Source organism: Lytechinus variegatus, chromosome 1, assembly GCF_018143015.1.
Source record: "Lytechinus variegatus isolate NC3 chromosome 1, Lvar_3.0, whole genome shotgun sequence".
NCBI lineage: Eukaryota > Metazoa > Echinodermata > Echinoidea > Temnopleuroida > Toxopneustidae > Lytechinus > Lytechinus variegatus.
Genome location: NC_054740.1, coordinates 6,865,973 through 6,884,781, shown reverse-complemented (window position 1 = coordinate 6,884,781; position 18,809 = coordinate 6,865,973). Strand labels below are relative to the sequence as shown.

The window sequence follows — 18,809 nt, the reverse complement described above, 5'->3', positions numbered from 1 at the left end:
TTCATATTGCCGGGGAGGGGGGGGGGCTCCCAGGCCCCCCTTGAGATCTCGGCCGTCGATCGCGCCGAAAATTGGTTGCCTGGGACATAATCTACAAAACTGTATAGTAATTTATTTCATGCGAATCGCTATTAAATGATTATGCTAATTTATGCGTATTTGTATGCAAAATCATACTTTTTCCTCTAACCCCCTAAATAAAGCTCCAAATGTACTAATTTTTGGTATAGAAACTCTTTGTGGTGTTCTTAGCAAGTGTACAAGAAAAAATTGCAATATCAAATTATTTTCTTATGTATTATATTGTTTTTTGCATTTTCTTATGTATTTCTTTGTTTTTTTTACCTAATGTTTTTCATTGTTCTTTCAATAAAATTTGTTGGGGACTCTTCTAGCATAAAAAAAACATTTAGACCAGCAAGCTAAAAATAATCACACATTGATGAATTTTAGTTGAAAACACAATTTGCATCTACTTTGTACACAAAACATGTTTTTGAGCAATTTTTGGTCTGACAAGCACTTACATAATGTTGCATAATTTCAGAACCACGTACCCAGGTGATGCAAAATTGGTCTCAAAAGTTGCGCAAGACTTGAAAGTAAAAAGTCAGTGAGTGGCGCGGTCAAAAAATTTTGCGCGGCGAAAATATCGCGCGATTCGTTGAGGGGGGCCTCCAGGGCCCCCCCCCCCGGCATAGATAGGGTAAAAATGTAAGTCTACAATATTAACTTTGCCAAAAGAAGAAAAGATGATTAGCAAGGATGTCCAAAAAAAAGGAAAAATACTATTTCAAATTTTTTCCTTGTCAAAGAAAAAACAGTCTGCATACAACAAAGAGAAGTTATGAAAAGAAAATTATCACTGGGAAACCAGGGACAGATAAAAATGAATTGGATATCTGCAGTAACAAGCCTTCTATCTCACTTCCAGCAGCTATAAACATACATGTTTGAATACATGTAAAATCATTTAATTGTGACAAATGTGGCATCTCAGTTTCCTTGTAGAAAATGTGTGCAAGTCACTTCCTTTCATACCTGGGGACCATTTCATACAGCTGTACTTAAGTTGAGAGCGACTTTAAGAACGACTAGTGAACCCTTCTTAACCCTAAAAAGACTGGAGGGGGCTGATTCAGCCCCCCCCCCTCAACATTTTTCGCGATAAATCCGCCGCGCAAAATTTTTTGACCACGTCGCTCGCTGACTTTTTACTTTCAAGTCTCGCGCAACTTTTGAGACCAAAATTGTGACTCCCAGGTACACGGTTCGGAAATTACGCAACATTTCGTAAGTGCATGCAGACCCAAAATTACTCAAAAAAGTGAATTTGTGTACAAATCCAATGCAAATAGTGTTTTTAGCCAAAATTCATAAATGTATCATTTTTCCTTTTACTGCTTAAAATCAATTGATTTTCTCTTTTTTATGGTCAAAATAAAATCCCCGACAATTTCCATTGAAAAAACAATAAAAACAAAAAGTCGAAAAACAAAGAAATACATAAGAAATTCAGAAAACAATAGAATACATAAGAAAATAAATGTGATGTTGAATTTTTTAAAAAATAAATTTGATCAGATGCCTATCTAGAGTATGTGAAACAAAAATTAGCATTTCAGGGGCATTATTTTATTAATTAGAGCAAACTTATGATTTTACGCATAAATTAGCATAATTAATGAAACATGAGATTTTTTGCAGAATTTGATGTTATAGTTTTGTAGATAATGCCATGGGTAATGCGTGTGCCAATTTTCGTCGCGATCGCGCGATCGACGGCCGAGATCATAAGGGGGGCTGAATCAGCCCCCCCCCCAGTCTTCTTAGGCGTTCAAATAGCCCAGTCTTTTTAGGGTTAGGCGCTAAACCATCGCCAATTCAATACCATGTACCACAAGAAAGGATCACCAGTCGTTCTTAAAGTCGCTCTTAACTTCCGAACAGCTTTATGAAACACCCACCAGGTGGGCATTTTCTAAAGTTATTCGGATATATGTGACATAAAACAAAGGACCTGGAATAGAGATGAACGCATAAAGGCATTATGCGTTTTTTTACAGGTGATTTCCCAGGTTCCCCATTAGTTTGTCTAGGATTTGCATGCAAATCTGTCTGAAAGATGTGAATCTATGCCTTTTGTAAGGTCTCAATCGTCTCTTTCTGAAGTTACTTCATGTAGTCACGAAGGTTTTTTTTCTCAACCATGACAGAAGGTGGATAATATAAAACAAGTGTACGATAGGGATGTTGACAATACTGCTATCATTTCTAGCCATCTTGATTTTAAGAGCTCCTTATCATTATAAATCATTACTGAAGAAATGTTGAAAACCCTGTTTGATCTTTACAACATACAATATTCAAGGAACAAGTAAGAATGTAATAAGAACTATTCAGGGATGCCACTAAAATTCTATTTAAAAAAAAAAACAAATCTGAAAATCATAAACAACCACTTTCCTACATGAAAAAAGGATTTTTTTTATGGCTGAAAATATGAAGAACAGTCTGAATTGAGACTTTCATCTTAAAAGTGGCATCCCTTTGTGTAAATATTGGCGATGCCCTATGATTTCAATCGACTTACTCGTGTAAATTTGCTACACATGTCCTCTGCTTGCTTGATCATGTTAGCTCTCAGCATATACTTAGCACATTTGTAATTAACATAGCGATCTGCCGTGTCCAAGGACTGGGCTTCATCAAGACATTCTACAGCCTTCTTGGCATCCCTTGCATGCTAGAAAAAACAACAAATAAACTGTAAGAGCTGGAATGGTAGTAGACTGAGGAGGGAAACAATAAAAGTAATAGAGGAATAAAGAAAGCTATTTGTAAACAAATTTTTGGCATTACTCCTATGTGTTTAAGATCGCATGCTCGATCTGTAATGAAAATTGACTTATGATTTTCATTACAGATCGAGCATGCCAAAATGCTGAAATTTGTTTACATACTATAATTTCTCCTATAAAAAGCCTTTATTTACTAAAGAAAGTTAGTTGTATCGTTATAAAGCGAATACTTTGACATTTCTATTTATTTGGCATCAATATTTCATTAAAATATGTTCAAGATATGTCTGCTTGTAAAAAAATATGATTTTGCAATTTTGTTCATTTCATTATACTTCAATGATCATTACCCTATAAAATCTTACAAGACGCTGTTAAAGGTAATGTCTAAACTTATCACGTCACCAACATCTCTATTTGGGGTTTGGAGCACCACTTCCCATATTTTAGAATTCATTGTTACTCATTACACTTATACACAAATTTATTGGAAATCTCTGCTTCTCCGGCACCCATCCTCAATGGGGAGGTTGTGGAAGCATTGACGCCAACATTTGGTGAGTGGTGGCACAATCTTTGCTCCCGTGTTGTAACAGACAGGACCAGAAACAGTCATCTAGAGCCAGGCGCACACTACACTATCCCTTGTGATCCAATTTAAAATGATATTGTAAGAGCATTTGACATGAAGATTCCAATCTTTAAAATCCCAAGATCTCAGTTCTGAATTGTCGTATGAATACTGAAATTATAATTCCAGACTAATTGGAAACTCCCTGTAGAAATAAAGTTGATTTGAATTCCAATAATGATGTCATCGTCAGATGCAACTTGAAGTCAAAGCAGAATTCCTACCATTATGCTGAACTTCAAATGGAATGAATTCACTTCTTGGAAAAGTCTTATTCAATTCAATAAAAAATTGTATTGTAGTCAGATCGTGTAGTGTGAGGTGGGCATTAGATCCATAGCTATAACCTTGAGAATTATTCTACGGCACAGCTCACCTTGTAGATTTTAGCTTTGGCAATGAAGAGTTCTATGAGAGTTGGGGTGTGTTCAATGGCCCTGTTAATGAATTCAAAAGCCTTCTCCAAGTTGCCTAAGTGATCATAGTGCTGAGCAAGAAAGTATAATGTCCATAGAAGTACTGTCGGTGGTTCACAATCTCCTTCTGTAGGGTCTGCGGCAGTGAAGTGAAAGCAAATATAAAATGAAGATATTATGGCATTAAAATTCATGATGCTAAACATATTGTTCGTGTTTTTTTTTTTGTACTTCATCACCACGATGAACCTCTTCCACATCATCAATATTGTTCGTTATAAATTTGAAGTCATCACCACTAGTGCCATTACCACTAGTGCCATTACCACCAATGGCAATGTCATGGTCAATGTTATCACCATCATCTTCACCATTAGGCAAAAAAAAATAAAACAAGGCAAAGCGATTTTGTGTCTCGCGCACTTATGAAAATGACCAGAAATATTGCGATTTGCGAGGGCACGCAACAGAATTGTATCAAAACTTCATTGTGAAATGACTTGGATGGAATAACACTTGTCATAAAAGCCTTGCACGTTAACTTTAATGTTGACCTGAAGATGGCCTTTGACCTTACCATGTGACCTCTGACTGCAGCATAACATGCAGGTCACCCAAGTCCATCTACCATAGAAGTTTGGTTGAAAAGCAACTTACGGTTGCGGAGTTAGGTGTCATAGGATTTGTGACGGACGGACGACGGAGGACATTTGGATCCCTAAGTCTCGCCTTCACCTCTGGTGGGCGAGACAAAAATTGTTTACTTGGCGTTACCCGTCCAGCCCTAAATATATTGCCAACCTCACGCTTTTGAAAAAAAAATTATCTGATATTGACTGCGATCGATTGCATAAATATTGATATCGCAGTGCAGAAAAAAAACCAGATATTCTTTGCTTTTGTATGTTCTGTGCATCACCACACTGTACTGTGTATTGGCCACCTTTCGCACGCGAAGTGCAGTGGGCTGGGCGGGCATTACGCCGATACTGCTCACTTGGCAGAACTGCATGGACAATCCAAGATGGCTGTATATGGCGTCCAGTTCACGGGCAAAACATACCGTGGTCTATCCTTCTCATCAGATCATCCCCAAGGTCTGAGGACCTATCTACGCAACTGTATGTATGTGTATTAATTACTACTTTCACATATGCAAATATAAGCGACGACAAAAAACAAAAAAAAAATAAAAAATCCGCCCTACCAACCCAAATTTCCGTTGGCCTGTTACGCCGAGTCAACAAGATATTTTTTTGCCTTATCATCATCACCATCAAACCTACATCCACAACCATCAGCAAATTAATAAACTCCACTACATCATTCACAATCCTTCCCACATATTATTTCATTTTTTTTCATAGTCACCGTCATCATCAAAGTGATGATCAACGTCATCACCTTCACCACAACCATCACCACCTGCATCATCACCAGGTTTGTTCAGGGCACTGACCTTCTTTACTAAACCTTCCAATGGAGTCTAGGCATTCCCTGTAGCCTAGGACCATCCTTTCTATTGCAGCGACCTTAGCAGGCTCCTTGTAGAGTCCTCGTAGACTGGTGAAGGCAGGAGGAACCCCTTTCCTGAACATTTTCCTCAAGTATTCATCTAGCATCTTGTCAAACTCTTCACCTTTATAATAGAGATTTATAATATCAGACAGAAATAAATCAGCAATGCCACCAGCAAGGCGAGCATATCTACCAAAGAATTTACTATCTACTGGGTTATAATTACAGACACCCCCCCCTCCAATGTAACAAAACATGATAGCCAAGTGCACTTGCAAAAAATTAGACCTTTACAAATTACTCTTTAACCTTAATCAGGCTAGGCTTTTTTTCCTGCTATACAAAACTAAGAATGGAAATAGCAGCCCACACCCCCCAGGGGCCGCGGAACCGGGGGGGCTTGAGCCCCCCTCTTTTTTCCAAAACCGTGTACAAAAACGTAAAATTGACCATATTTGTGATTTTTTAGCATGGTCGGCCCCCCACTTTGAAAATCGTTCCGCGGCCCCTGCCCCCCCCAAAAAAATGAATATTCAATTCCACAGGCGAGGGTAGGAAAATGATGCACTACCTGTCACAAACTTGAGAGGCAATCTCTTGGGTGCTGCTGCCCTTGGATATTTGCCCATGTAAGTAGTATAGATGGCTAATCTCTCAGCCTCGGTAGTTGCATTGGTACTTCTCTCAAGGCCTTCATAGTATGCCCAATTCTCAGGATTCCTCTCCAGGAGGTGCTCAAAGATCTGCCTTGCTTCGTCTGCTTTGCCAAGCTTTAACAGCAGATCCGCTAAATGAAACGTGCAGAAATTTGACAGAATTATCAGTCTATGTCCTTACATTTAACACCTATGCTCAAGATAATTCTTGGCTAGATAGTTGAAATTAAATTATGATCAAGAGTTAATACTTCCAGTCATCATTCTTCGCATCTTTACAATGACAAAGGAACTACTTTGGAGTTTGGCCCAATACTACACACTTACCCTACCGAAAACATTAATACAAAGAGTACAATAAGCCCAAAATAATCTACACATACGGTACCCACTTTCAGTGTGTCAGTGTCTTCCATTTTTGTAATTTCTTAAGTAAAATACACACTGAAGTCTTTAAACAGGGAGGCTGGTAGATGACAATTTGGTTATTCAACGACTTTTGTCAGCCGGAATAAAATTGAATTCACATCGTGGATCCTGAATTAACATCACAGCTTATACAAGCAAATTTGATCTTGAAATGGCTGGAAAAAATTGCCCATTGGTGACACCATCATGCATTTGTATTCAATTAGCAGCAAGTACATAAACACAATAAGAGTTCCATTTGCCTAAATAAATAATGAAGTACTGTGTTGTTTAATTCAACCTATACCCAGGTAGGGTCTCCCAGGCCCCTGTTGCAAACAAGATAATACAATCTTCAAGTCATTACCTTTAGTTTCTTGCAGACAGACTTGATCACATATTTGTTGTTGGTATTGAATGAGATGATTCAGTGCTTCTTCGTGCATACCAGCTTCTCTCATAACTTGATTCATATAGAGAAGAAACTCACTATGTTCATAGTCATACGATTTCACCTGCAGGAGGAGGAAAGATTACATTGTCGAACCCTAATCAGTTATGTCAAGTTAGGGTACATGGGGGTCCGATCCCTCTTTCTCAACTCTCATCTTGCAAATTAGGCCAAGCAGTTTCCATAATATTGTTGGCAAAATTAGCAGATTATAGCAAAATTCTAAGCATACATTTTAGTATTAAAAAAAACATACCATGTGTATAATTGAGATTTTGTGTTTCAATCAGATACAATTATTCATGTCTGGACAGGTCTTTATCGTCCAAATTTGAAATATGTGATCTGGGCACAAATATCTGCATCAATTTGTAATTTAACTTGAGTAACTTGGATTACAAAATCACAGCACAACACCCAGTTGCTTCATTTGCCACAATACAATTCAAAAGAAATAATCTAAAACATAGTAAAAACACCAAAGATCTAAGGAAAGATCTTAAGCTCACACTTCAGTACTTCATACTCATGGTGGGTGTTTATTCTAGCTGTTCATTAGTTACCAGCAACTTTACAAACGACTGGTGATCCTTCCTGAGGAACAATATCAACACCGATCGATGGAAATCTGGTGAGTGTTTCATAAAGCTGTTTGTAAAGTTACGCACAACTTTACACATGACTGGAACATGTTCTTAGGTCATAAATCAATTACATAGGATATCACATAGCACAAGAAAGGATCACCAGTCATATGTAAAGTCATTTGTATCTTACGAACAGCTATATGAAACACAAACCAGGTGTGTATCGCCACAAGAAACAATTACAAGTCTTTCGTACAGTCACTAATAACTTAAGAACAGCTGTATGAAACTCCCATCTGATGTTTATTAAACCTTACGTAAAAGGGGATGCAATTTGACTACCCCCTTGACAAATTTTGTCACTATGCCCCTGCAACAAATTTTTCGATTGCGCCACTCGGTGAGTTTTTACTTTCAAGTATTGCGCATCTTTGAGACCACATTTTCAGCGCCCGGGTACGAAGTTCCGAAATTAAGCAACATTTTGTAAATGCATGCATGTCAGACCCAAAATTGCTCAAAAATGTGATTACGTATCCAAAGTCAATCCAAATTGTGTTTTCAACCCAAAATTAAAAAATGTATGATTATTGGTAGTTTTTGTTGGTTTAAATTAAATACATTTAAATTAGGGTCAAGAACTTTACAAACTAGAGATGCTCGGCGGGTCGCACAGCCGAACACATGTATCCCCAAAACCCACCGCGTCATCCGTCATTGCGATATATAGAGCTCACACAGAAATTCGACAAAAAAATACAATTATCATGGCGACAATGACCCTAGCATGCAAGTCCCCAAGTCCATCTACCATCCAAGTATGGTTGAAAAGTGACTGAGAAAGATTCTTGCATGTTAACTTCAACGTTGACCTGAAAATGACCTTTGACCTAAGCATGTGACATCTGACTGCAGCATAACATGCAGGTACCCCACATCAATCTACCATCCAAGTTTGGTTGAAATGTGACTTACGGTTGCAGAGTTAGGTGTCATAAGAGAGTCTTGCATGTAAACTTTGACGTTGACCTGAAAATGACCTTTGACCTTACCATGTGACCTCCGACTGCAGCATAATAACCAGGTTCCCCAAGTCCATCTATTATCCAAGTTTGGTTGAAAAGTGACTTACAATTGCACAGTTAGGTGTCATAAGAGAGTCTTACATGTAAACTTTAATGTTGACCTGAAAATGACCTTTGACCTTACCATGTGACCTATATACCATACCATACCATCGCTTTACCGTACTCAACCTTCATGCCAAATTTGACGACGATCGGAGAAAAAATGCAGCTGAGAGATCGCTCACAAGGAAATCTCTGCGGACACGGTGCGACGAAGCCAAATCCATAGTATCCTCCGAACTCTGTTCGGGGATACAATAATTCTCAGGACTTTATCAACAGGTTTATGAAGCACCCTTGGGATATTTTTGCCAAGTCCAATCTTGAGGGAATGTTAGCTAGCTCAAGATCTGTAATTCTTTATGCTTGCAAACTGATCTCAACCAGGCTAAAGACCTAACTGCCAGACCACATGGACATACCTGTACTTCAATGAATGTGTCATATTACACTCAATAGTCGGTCAATATCTATACAGAGTTTTCACAATTACTATGCAGACACACCAATCCTTTTACATATGCAAGTCAAATCACAATGGAAAGCTCAGGGGGTTTGTCAAAGTTTCGTGGATCAGGACAACTGATCGTCCAAAGACCGGACAAAAAACTGCAACTGTCATTTGTCAAGAGTCCAAGGGCCCGTTGCATAAAACTTGTTGCCTGAGAAAACTCAGGTTGTTTTTACCGGAGTTTTTGCCCTGTGCTAAAGTCAATGGCGGAAATCAGACTAACCTTAGTTTTCAGTTTTTACCAGAGTTTTCTCAGGTAAAAAGTTTTATGCAACAGGCTTCAGGACAACATTGCTATTTTGATTCAGTAATTTTTGACGAAGGCTATTTCGTCATTGAAGGGTTTTGACATAAGATTTTCTGCATTATAGAAAGCGTCTGCGTAAATTGCGAAATGCGAAAATTCACTATTTACTCACCTGTTGTGTTTTTCTGAATTCTTCTAGAACATTGAGCGAGGTGTCATACTCTTTCAAGAGATGAAAGGCCATAGCGTATCCAATCCAGGATGCTCTTTGAGCTGGTCGCAAATGAAGCAACTGATATCTTGTCTCCTGTACATGGTTAAGATCAATCATATCAATTTGATCAATATAGCAGTTGTCATATAAAACATGAATTTAGATGCCAAATAGAATTTAAATAAGAAAAAAATAATAAAAATACATCAAAATCAATTGAAACAGGAAAGTTATGCTTGAAGGGTCTAAACCGATTTCCTATCGCTCTCTTCAGAATAATTTTCTCCTTCAGATTGTTTATCCCTCAAATTAAAATTGCTCTCAACCCATGCATGGAATTATGATGAGCATTTCATGGATGTAATGATGGAAATATGATGAGCATTTAATGGATGTAAAGATATCAAATGTGAGATTTCAGCAAATTTTTAGGAAGATTTTTTTTTTAATCTATACGATCAAACAATTGCAAACAAAGGAAAACATTATTAACAGTGGGTTGAACAATGTTTAAACAATTTGACTCAGCCCTACTCTCAGCTAAAATCTGTACATTCCCCTGTAATATCTGCTACACAAGACTCTTCGTGTAGCAGTCTTTGAAAAATGTGGAGCAAATAGCAATAGGATATCAGGGAAATTATATCCTGCCATGACTGCATGACCAATAATAATCAATATGTGCAGAACAGAATGCACTTGTGTATCATTAGCAATCAATTACATGTGGAAAGTCAAACTAACATAGTTCTTACCTTGTATCCTTCTAAATCTCTCATTTGAATCTGAAGCAATGATAAGTCCCGTAGGATCTGGAGATTCTCCTGTAAATACACAAATACAACAGTAAAATAGTACTTTGGGCACAAGCAATTTGACTTCTTGGTTGCCAGAGTTGGCGGGTATTTCATAAAACTAAGTACCAAATTTACGCACAGTATGCGCAACTTAATGTATCACTGGAACATGTTCATAGGTCCTAAAATGAAAATAATTGAAAAAAAATCAAACACTCCCCTGAACAATCTCTTATGAGCAACATACATTCACCTTCTCTCCAGCTTTCATAACTCCTGTCCCACCTTGAGAATGAGTAACAAGATAACATTATCCCATCCTCTGAATAAGCCTTTTAACAAGGTTGGCCCAAAATTACACCAGGAAAATACAATTCATGAAAAAATCTTTAATTCCCCATAAACTGCTACTTACCTTGTCCCATTTCAGTGCATTTCTATAGGCTTTGATAGCCTCATCATATTTCCTCTCTGCTCGCTGTATTAAACCAAATACATGCCAGCCTGACACAACGTGCACTAAGGAAAATGAACTATAATTATTCACAAACATTTATAGCAATAAAACTTTATGTTACGATACTCAGAGGGAAAGATCACCCCCAACAACACTGAAAATGACATTGAAACATGTTGTGAAATTCATATTGCATATGCTTAAATGTGCAATGGAGATAGCTTGTAAACAAAGGAACCAACTATGTCATTTGATATCTGGATAAATTTTTTCCCCCTTCAATAATTAAAAACATGGTTTGATTCCTATAGAATGTGTATTCATGAAAAGTAGCCTTTCTCGTAAATTCAATGGGAACTATCAAAAGCTAATTTACCATAAAGTCATAGACAAATATTATGTTTCATACAATAAATTACAAAAGAAATGGTGTGGAACATCATCAGCTTTTGCATATCCCCTTTGTCGCACATAACTGTTAAGACTTAAGTTACATCAAAGAACTGAATATTTTGTTTCTTGCCTTTAATCTAATTTTGAAACAAAATAGTATTATGCCTGTTTGATTTAAAGCATGGGTGAACTGACCACTGTTGATCTTCTTTCAAACTAATGTAAGCAAATCTATCTGATCTCTAAACTTGCAGAGATAAGATCAATGACAGGTCAAGTGTTAATGATTTCAAAACACAGATCCAATTGGTTAATACTGTTTGTTATAATTTGCATTGCTGTACAAAACTATACAGAACTTCATACAAAAATCATTCCAACCTAATCAAGGGTTTTACCTACTTTACTGAATTGTGACAGATTTAAAACAATCTCAAACCGATATTAATCTAGCTCCTAATCACACAATTTGAGGTCAATCTCAGTTGAGTTTAAAGGACAAGTCCACCCCAACAAAAACTTAATTTGAATAAAAAGAGAAAAATTCAACAAGCATAACACTGAAAATTTCATCAAAATCTGATGTAAAATAAGAAAGTTGTGGCATTTTAAAGTTTCACTTCATTTCACAAAACAGTTATATGCACACCGTGGTCGGTATGCAAATGAGGGACTGATGACATCGCTCACTCACTATTTCTTTTGTATTTTATTATATGAAAAATTTTATTTTCTCATTGTCATGTGAAATGAAGTTTCATTCCTCCCTGAACACATGGAATTCCATTATTTTTAACATTTTGTGCTTCAGGCAAGGAGGTCCTAATCATCAAATTCGTAAAAATTGAAATATTGTATAATTCAAACAATAAAAAACAAAATAGTGAGTGACATCATCGACTCTCTTATTTGGATGTAACTGGCTCGTTCATATAACTACATGTATTTTGTTAAAAATAAGCGAACCTTTGAAATGTCATAACTTTCTTATTTTACATCTGATTTTGATGAAATTTTTAGCATTGTGCTTGTCTGATTTTTCTCTGATTCAAATCAACTTTTTTCTGAGGTGGACTTGACCTTTAAATATGAATCCACTACAACTCTCTGTGAGAACATTGCACTGCATATTTCAAAGGATACAGACATGACTCCTGAGATCATTCCGAAGGCCTCTCTTCACCAGCTCTAGAGCTTCTTCTTTCTTGCCTAAGCAATTCAGAATGAGGCCTTTCATTGACAGGGTTTCTAAAAAAAGTCAGAAATAACCTTCATGTACATGTACAATGGTTTATCAAGGATTTTGATAACACAGGTGTAGTATTCTATTATTTCCATTTTCCAGAAGTACATTGTAATGATTGCATAATATTCTTTACTTCTACAAGATATCACAATATAAAACAACAAATTCTGTGACATCAGTAATAACAATGGGATTTTAACAATTCATAATCAATTACCATCCACTATAAATTATGGAGACTGCAGAACAGATTGGGAAATCATTGTTTAGGCCTATAAATTATGGAAATTTTTATAATAGCCAGGTACTAAATAATGAGATGCCTGCTAATAATAAAATCAAAGGTGATCTCTTTACAAGAATATCATACACAATATGAATCATGGTCATAGAAAAGACTTTGACATTAAGTAGGGCCCATAGATTTTTTGCACACATGATGGAACCACCTCCATGAACTAACCTCCGTGTTCGGCAAACTTTGCATTGGACAGAATTTGCTTGGAAAACTTGAGTCCATTCTTGTACTGCTTCTGTTCATAGCATTTCTGTTTTTTAAAAAGAGGGCTGAAATTAGTAGATGGTACTTGCAATGACATGAAAGGAATCTACACACTCAATTGTCAAACTTATTTCACACAAAGTCATGACATCTGATGATTATTTTCCAATGAAACTGACGTACCTGTATACAACTTTGCTGTCCAGTCTTTTCCCTGTAGTGTCTTTATTCATAAATGATCATGTAGGCCGATATATTATGTCAAAACAACTTAATACAAAGGTCATCTCTGCAGTCGATATACATTACAACTGCAGCCTTGGCACTGGGAGCTGTACTATATATGGTCATGCGTCATGAGGTCGCCCCCTTTTGCGTTACATGGTGATTTTTGCTTTCGCGACACACTTTCAATTTAAAAAACATTTATCTGACAAAGTATACACCCTATGATAGCAAAAGTATACATTTTCTGAAAGGAAATTGCACAAGGAATCCAAATCTGCACTCAAAAATGGCATTAGGTGTAAGGCAACAGTTTGACATGGACTTGAATAGGGAAATTCTGATATTTTTATTAATCTCATGGTTTTTGTCATAAAATTTTGTGTAGTCCCCCTATGACAAAAATAATGCTTTATTATGACAAAACACATTCAGACCTTTCTAACCATATATAATTGTGTAGGGTTCATGTTCAATTAATGATCTGAAAATTGACCCCGACTTTAGCCAAAAAAAATCATGCGTTTCAGGAATCGTATACTATATATCAGGTGTTATAATGCTTGCAATACCATCATTTGTTTGGTTTTCTTTGCCTTGTACATCAGAATTTATAAGTTATTAACATTTTAAAAGGAATTGATGGTACATGTAGGTACATAAACAATTCAAAGGAAAAGTAACAATTGAAATGTAAGTTACACAATTTGCTTACCGAGGCTCTTATTACAATGATCTGCCAAGTGATGATGACATGCAAGAGACAATGTCTATACAATGTAGGTTCAGCAGTAAAGACTGAAACAAGTTTGCAGATGCTGTACATGTATGTACAAACATACATAAATTTATATGACTACTGCAGCTTCATGAAAGAAGTTTCTAAAGTGCAATTGCACACATTATATCCACATAGTCTGCGTTTGATAGTTTAAAGCCATGGTGGGTTTTGATGAGTTCAAAGCCAAAATATAGTATGCAGTCCTTTGGTATGATAGAATTTGAGGTAGGTTATGTCCATTTGACCATTTCACACAGATACTCTTTGTTCAATGTCAGTGTGTGTATTTAGTGAAATATGTATACATGAATGTGTAATAAGACATCAGTGAAGATGTCCAAACTTGGTGCTTTTAAGAAAATAATGCTAAACCTTCTAAAATTCGTAACACATTTTTTGGATGTTTGAAGGTCATTGACCTTTGTCAGTTAATAATTTGGATGATTTGCCTTAATACTGAGCAGTATTTTCATCCAATCAGAATTGTAATTGATGCAAGTTTTGTGCTAACAATAACTGTCATTCAAATATGTGTCAATCTGGAAGAAATGTCAAAATTAAGACATTGCAAATTTATCAGATTTTTATGTTTCAACCTTATCACACAGGTCTATGACATGGCCAAACCTACTTTTCAATCATTAGACAGTAAAGTAGAGTATGTTAGCTTTAATTTGATACCAAGTTTGTAGGTTTAGGCCAAGTTTTGACAAAAATATTGATGTTTTCCCAAAAATTGCACCAAAAATTGCATTTTCCCATTGACTTTGTACAGGCGGCGCCGCTTCCGGGTGCGCCGCTTCCGGCACCACCCCTCATCACCTCTGATGTCCTGACTTTTGAGAGCTATAACTCAAGTTCTATAAAGTCTACAGCAATGAAACTTTCCAGGCTATTGCCTTATTAATTCAGCTTTAAAATGATACTAAATTTGTTGGAATAGCCTCTATGGTTTTGAAAATAATTAAGAATTACTATAGCACGAAGCCAAAATGTGTAACAGCACCACCCTTTTGGGGGGGCGAGCTCATGACGCATGACCATATAGTTCTTTTTTTTATTAAAATCAAGAATGAAATTACATGAAATGCCATGAACACATGAATAATCAAAGTGTTGCACAAACTGTATGAGCCTGAATAGAAATTCAAGTGTGCTTTTACAGATATCAGCCACATGAAAGTTATATTTCAGAGGATGTTTATTAGGGATCTCGAATGCAACTGGAAATGTAGTGTGCACAACGCTATTTATAGTGCTTCATGCTTTGGAGAGTAAAATCACGTAGTCAGGTTAGCAAAAGATTCTTACTCTCCAGGAGACTCCGGACTAAGGGTAAAAATACAATTTTTATATTTATCATTTTGTCAAAATTGAGGAAATCTGACTTTTCTTCTCAAAATGCTAGATCAAGTTTCTGTGGGAACTGTACGAAGAATTTGTCAGTGTTCACACCTCCATCTTGGCTTTTTTCTGTCATTTAAAGTTGCACAAAGTAAATGTGCCGATTGCTCAGCTGTGTAGCCTGTATACTATCAAAACACTGCACGGTTTCTAATACCTGGCTGATGATGTGCCCAACATTTTTTTTCCATGACAATAGGCAAGATGGCGATGTAACCAATGATTTTATTCTCACCATTCCTAAAACTTTTGGGGCTAGCTTTTCAAAAAAAAGTTATATTTCCAAAATCATTTTAAAACTTGCAGAATGTTTATATATTCAAAAGTCTGACTCATTTTGATAATTAACATTTCATGTGACAACCTAAAGATGCAGCCTTTGCTTTCTCATCGAAATCTAAGACTTATGACTGTGAAATTGAGATAATGACCAAGGAAAAGGTAACAAAGGCTTTGTTCAAGAAAATTGTTTCTCAATAATGTGAGATTCTCAATCTTGGCACACTCACGTCACGTTCATAATTATGACATTATAGATCAAAGCATACATTACATATGTAGATCTACATGTAGAGCATGGACCTATCCAAGGAGGATTATTCTATTTTAATACTGGGGGTTAGCCAGGAGGCTTCTAGAGAGTAACAAGTGGAATGCCTCTGGCCGTCTCACCTGCATCACGCGATTCAACATAGCAGCAGTGCTGACTTTGAAAACTACTATAACTCGCACAAGATGTTCAGTGATACTTGGTTACTCTTATTTCCACGTTTTATGAACTAGACCAATACACTTTACAGAGATAGGATGGTAATTCAACAAATACCCCCAATGTGGCCAAAGTTCATTGACCTCACATGACCTTTGACCTTGATCATGTGACCTGAAACTTGCACAGGATATTCAGTGATACTTGATTACTCTTATGTCCAAGTTTCAGGGTCAGATCAATAACTTGCAAAGTTATGATGTTAATTCAACAGATACCCCCATTGCCAAAGTTCATTGACCTTTGACCTTGGTCATGTGACCTAAAATGCGCACAGAATGTTCAGTGATACTTGATTACTCTTATGTCCAAGTTTTATGAACTAGACCAACATACTTTTAAAGTTATGATGGTAATTCAACAAATACCCCCAATTCGGCCAAAGTTCATTGACCCTAAATGACCTTTGACAATGATCATGTGACCTGAAACTTGCACAGGATATTCAGTGATACTTGATTACTATTGTGTCCAAGTTTCATGAATCAGATCAAAAAACTTTTAAAGTTTTTTCATTCATTGTTGCCCATAATTAGTAAATTAATCATAAGGATTGCGCATTCAAAGAATTTAGATAGTTATAAAATTACCGAGGAGCTGAATCAAGGTTGTGAAATTATTAGCGCCACCAACGGGCTTCCTTGTATTTCCGTACAAGAGAAAGCGAAGTCACTTTCGAGGCCGAGGTAAGCGAAATTTGCTTTTTTTAATGATTATTATAGTTTTATAATTTTTTCATAGGCCTATTTAATGTATTGCTACTTACCGGCAAGAGCCCCGGTGCGTAGCGAGGAGTTTCAGCAAATATTACTTCAGCAATGAAGCGATGTTTGTTTGCCGACTACTTCGAAATCCAGGGTCAAACACGGTCTATGTATTGTACGAGGTTAGTATATACAGGTATGGTTGGAACTACCCCTTATCGACCACCTAATCTTCTAAGCATCGTATCTTCGAAAATATTCATCAATTTTACCCAGTTTTCGTCTCATTTGTGCAGAAAATTGAGCAGATCAGATTCCTGTTTCGCTCGGCGACTCCGATTCAATCCGCGTATATATAGACGAACAACGAATGCGACGATTTTACATCTGCCCATTTGCACCCGTCTTTTTAAACCGACCACCTGCGATACACTAAGTTTACGGCCGATTCTTGTCGCGGTGGCGAAATATTTTTACTCTTTCAAATCAGTTCTATGACGTAAACATGCTAAATGATCGCCTCACCACTTCCACTGCGAGCTCCGGCGCATGATTCGACGATTGACGACGGATATTTGTTCTAAAGCCGTTTCCATCGGATTTCTTGGTTTTTCAGCGGCGTTTGGGTTTGGTCAATACAATTTTGATTAATTCTACTAAATTTCTACTTTATGTTGCTTCTTTTTTTCTCGTAAAATCGATTCTTACCGTTTCTATGGACACTGCGCCTACTCTCCCGCGCGTATAGTTTGTAATACGCAATAATTTTAACGCGCGCAAGGTGGTCGGTTTCAAAAGAGGTGGTCGATATGTGGTAGTGTCACCATACTAACCTCGTACAATGTGTGACTGTGAGTGCCTCCCCCCTTCAGTCTTGACTATCGCTACACAATATTTCATCATAGTATACACACATGACACACAGTGAAAGGTTGCACACTGCATTTGGTCTGCAAACATAAGTTAAAAGGCAGCCAGGCATGACAAACGTGTCTGACTCTGATGTCATGAACATCATGAAGCACTTCGTGACACTTTTCGTGAAGTTCAAACTTCAATTTCAAAAAATTCAATCTAGAATTCAGAGATAATTCACTAGATTCTACAACCTTGTAATTAAGACCGTTAATTAATCATTCATTCCTAACGATAACACCAAGACCCTTGAAATTTTGATATTCTACTTGGTTTTCACTGTTGTTTGTTGGGGCCGGGTGCCGGGAGCTGCTGCGAGCGGAGCAGAGAGAGGCACCACCTATCTCTCTCACCGCCGTCGGCCTCAGGGGCTCGGCGGGGGAGTACCCGGTGCGGAACCACGACCGCGACCCCAAATGAAATAAATTGTTAACGAAGAAGGCCCCTAAAACAGAGTCGTCTCACCAGTATTCTCTTAAAGAGCGCATTCTCCTTGGGAGGAAGAGGATTCGAAGAAGGCATGGTTTCAATCGTTTCACATTTGAACTACAAGTCCACCTAAATTAAACGATATTTAGGACGCTTCAGAAGTGTTTTAGTACCAATCGCACCTCGTGGTACGCACGATGATTTCTGTACAAAAATGGCCGTCAAGTGTGAGCTGCGCATGCGCGCTGCGCTGCAGATTGATCTCGAGCTATTTTTATTTTATTCCAAATTTGGTCAGAAATATTTTTTTCTGGGAAAGATTGGGGGGGATTTTTCCATATTGTGAAAGAATGATTCAGTTACAATAGAATCTAACGCTGCTGGCCATACTATTATCATGAGTTCTTGGCACTTTCTGCCAGCGCCCAGCGGCGGATACATCCAGTATGGGCCCGGGGCATGATAGCGGCCCACTTTTTCTTCCATAATGTGACAAGCAAAAAAAAAATAACCAAGATAAAGTAGAAATAAAGTCTTCACTCCAATCACATCATTTTACACCAGAATGAGGGCAAAACATGTTTTTTTTTCACATTTTCGCCTCCAGAAATCGAGGCGCC

The 18,809-nt window shown here is 37.2% G+C and overlaps 1 protein-coding gene across 1 annotated transcript in view; it reads right to left on the bottom strand.

Moving 5' to 3' along the window:
• LOC121416402 (N-alpha-acetyltransferase 15, NatA auxiliary subunit-like) overlaps window positions 1-18,421 on the bottom strand; it is a 30,367-nt gene extending 11,946 nt beyond the window's left edge. Inside the window, exons 1-11 of the mRNA XM_041609945.1 lie at window positions 18,226-18,421; window positions 12,924-13,008; window positions 12,358-12,462; window positions 10,780-10,868; window positions 10,323-10,391; window positions 9,526-9,660; window positions 6,798-6,945; window positions 5,938-6,153; window positions 5,308-5,487; window positions 3,809-3,984; window positions 2,594-2,746 (exon numbers count right to left, since the gene is read on the bottom strand). Coding sequence (XP_041465879.1) covers window positions 2,594-2,746; window positions 3,809-3,984; window positions 5,308-5,487; window positions 5,938-6,153; window positions 6,798-6,945; window positions 9,526-9,660; window positions 10,323-10,391; window positions 10,780-10,868; window positions 12,358-12,462; window positions 12,924-13,008; window positions 18,226-18,282 — 1,413 coding nt within the window. The 5' untranslated portion in view covers window positions 18,283-18,421. The remainder of the gene's footprint in view (window positions 1-2,593; window positions 2,747-3,808; window positions 3,985-5,307; window positions 5,488-5,937; window positions 6,154-6,797; window positions 6,946-9,525; window positions 9,661-10,322; window positions 10,392-10,779; window positions 10,869-12,357; window positions 12,463-12,923; window positions 13,009-18,225) is intronic.
• Between the last annotated feature and the right edge of the window lie 388 nt (window positions 18,422-18,809).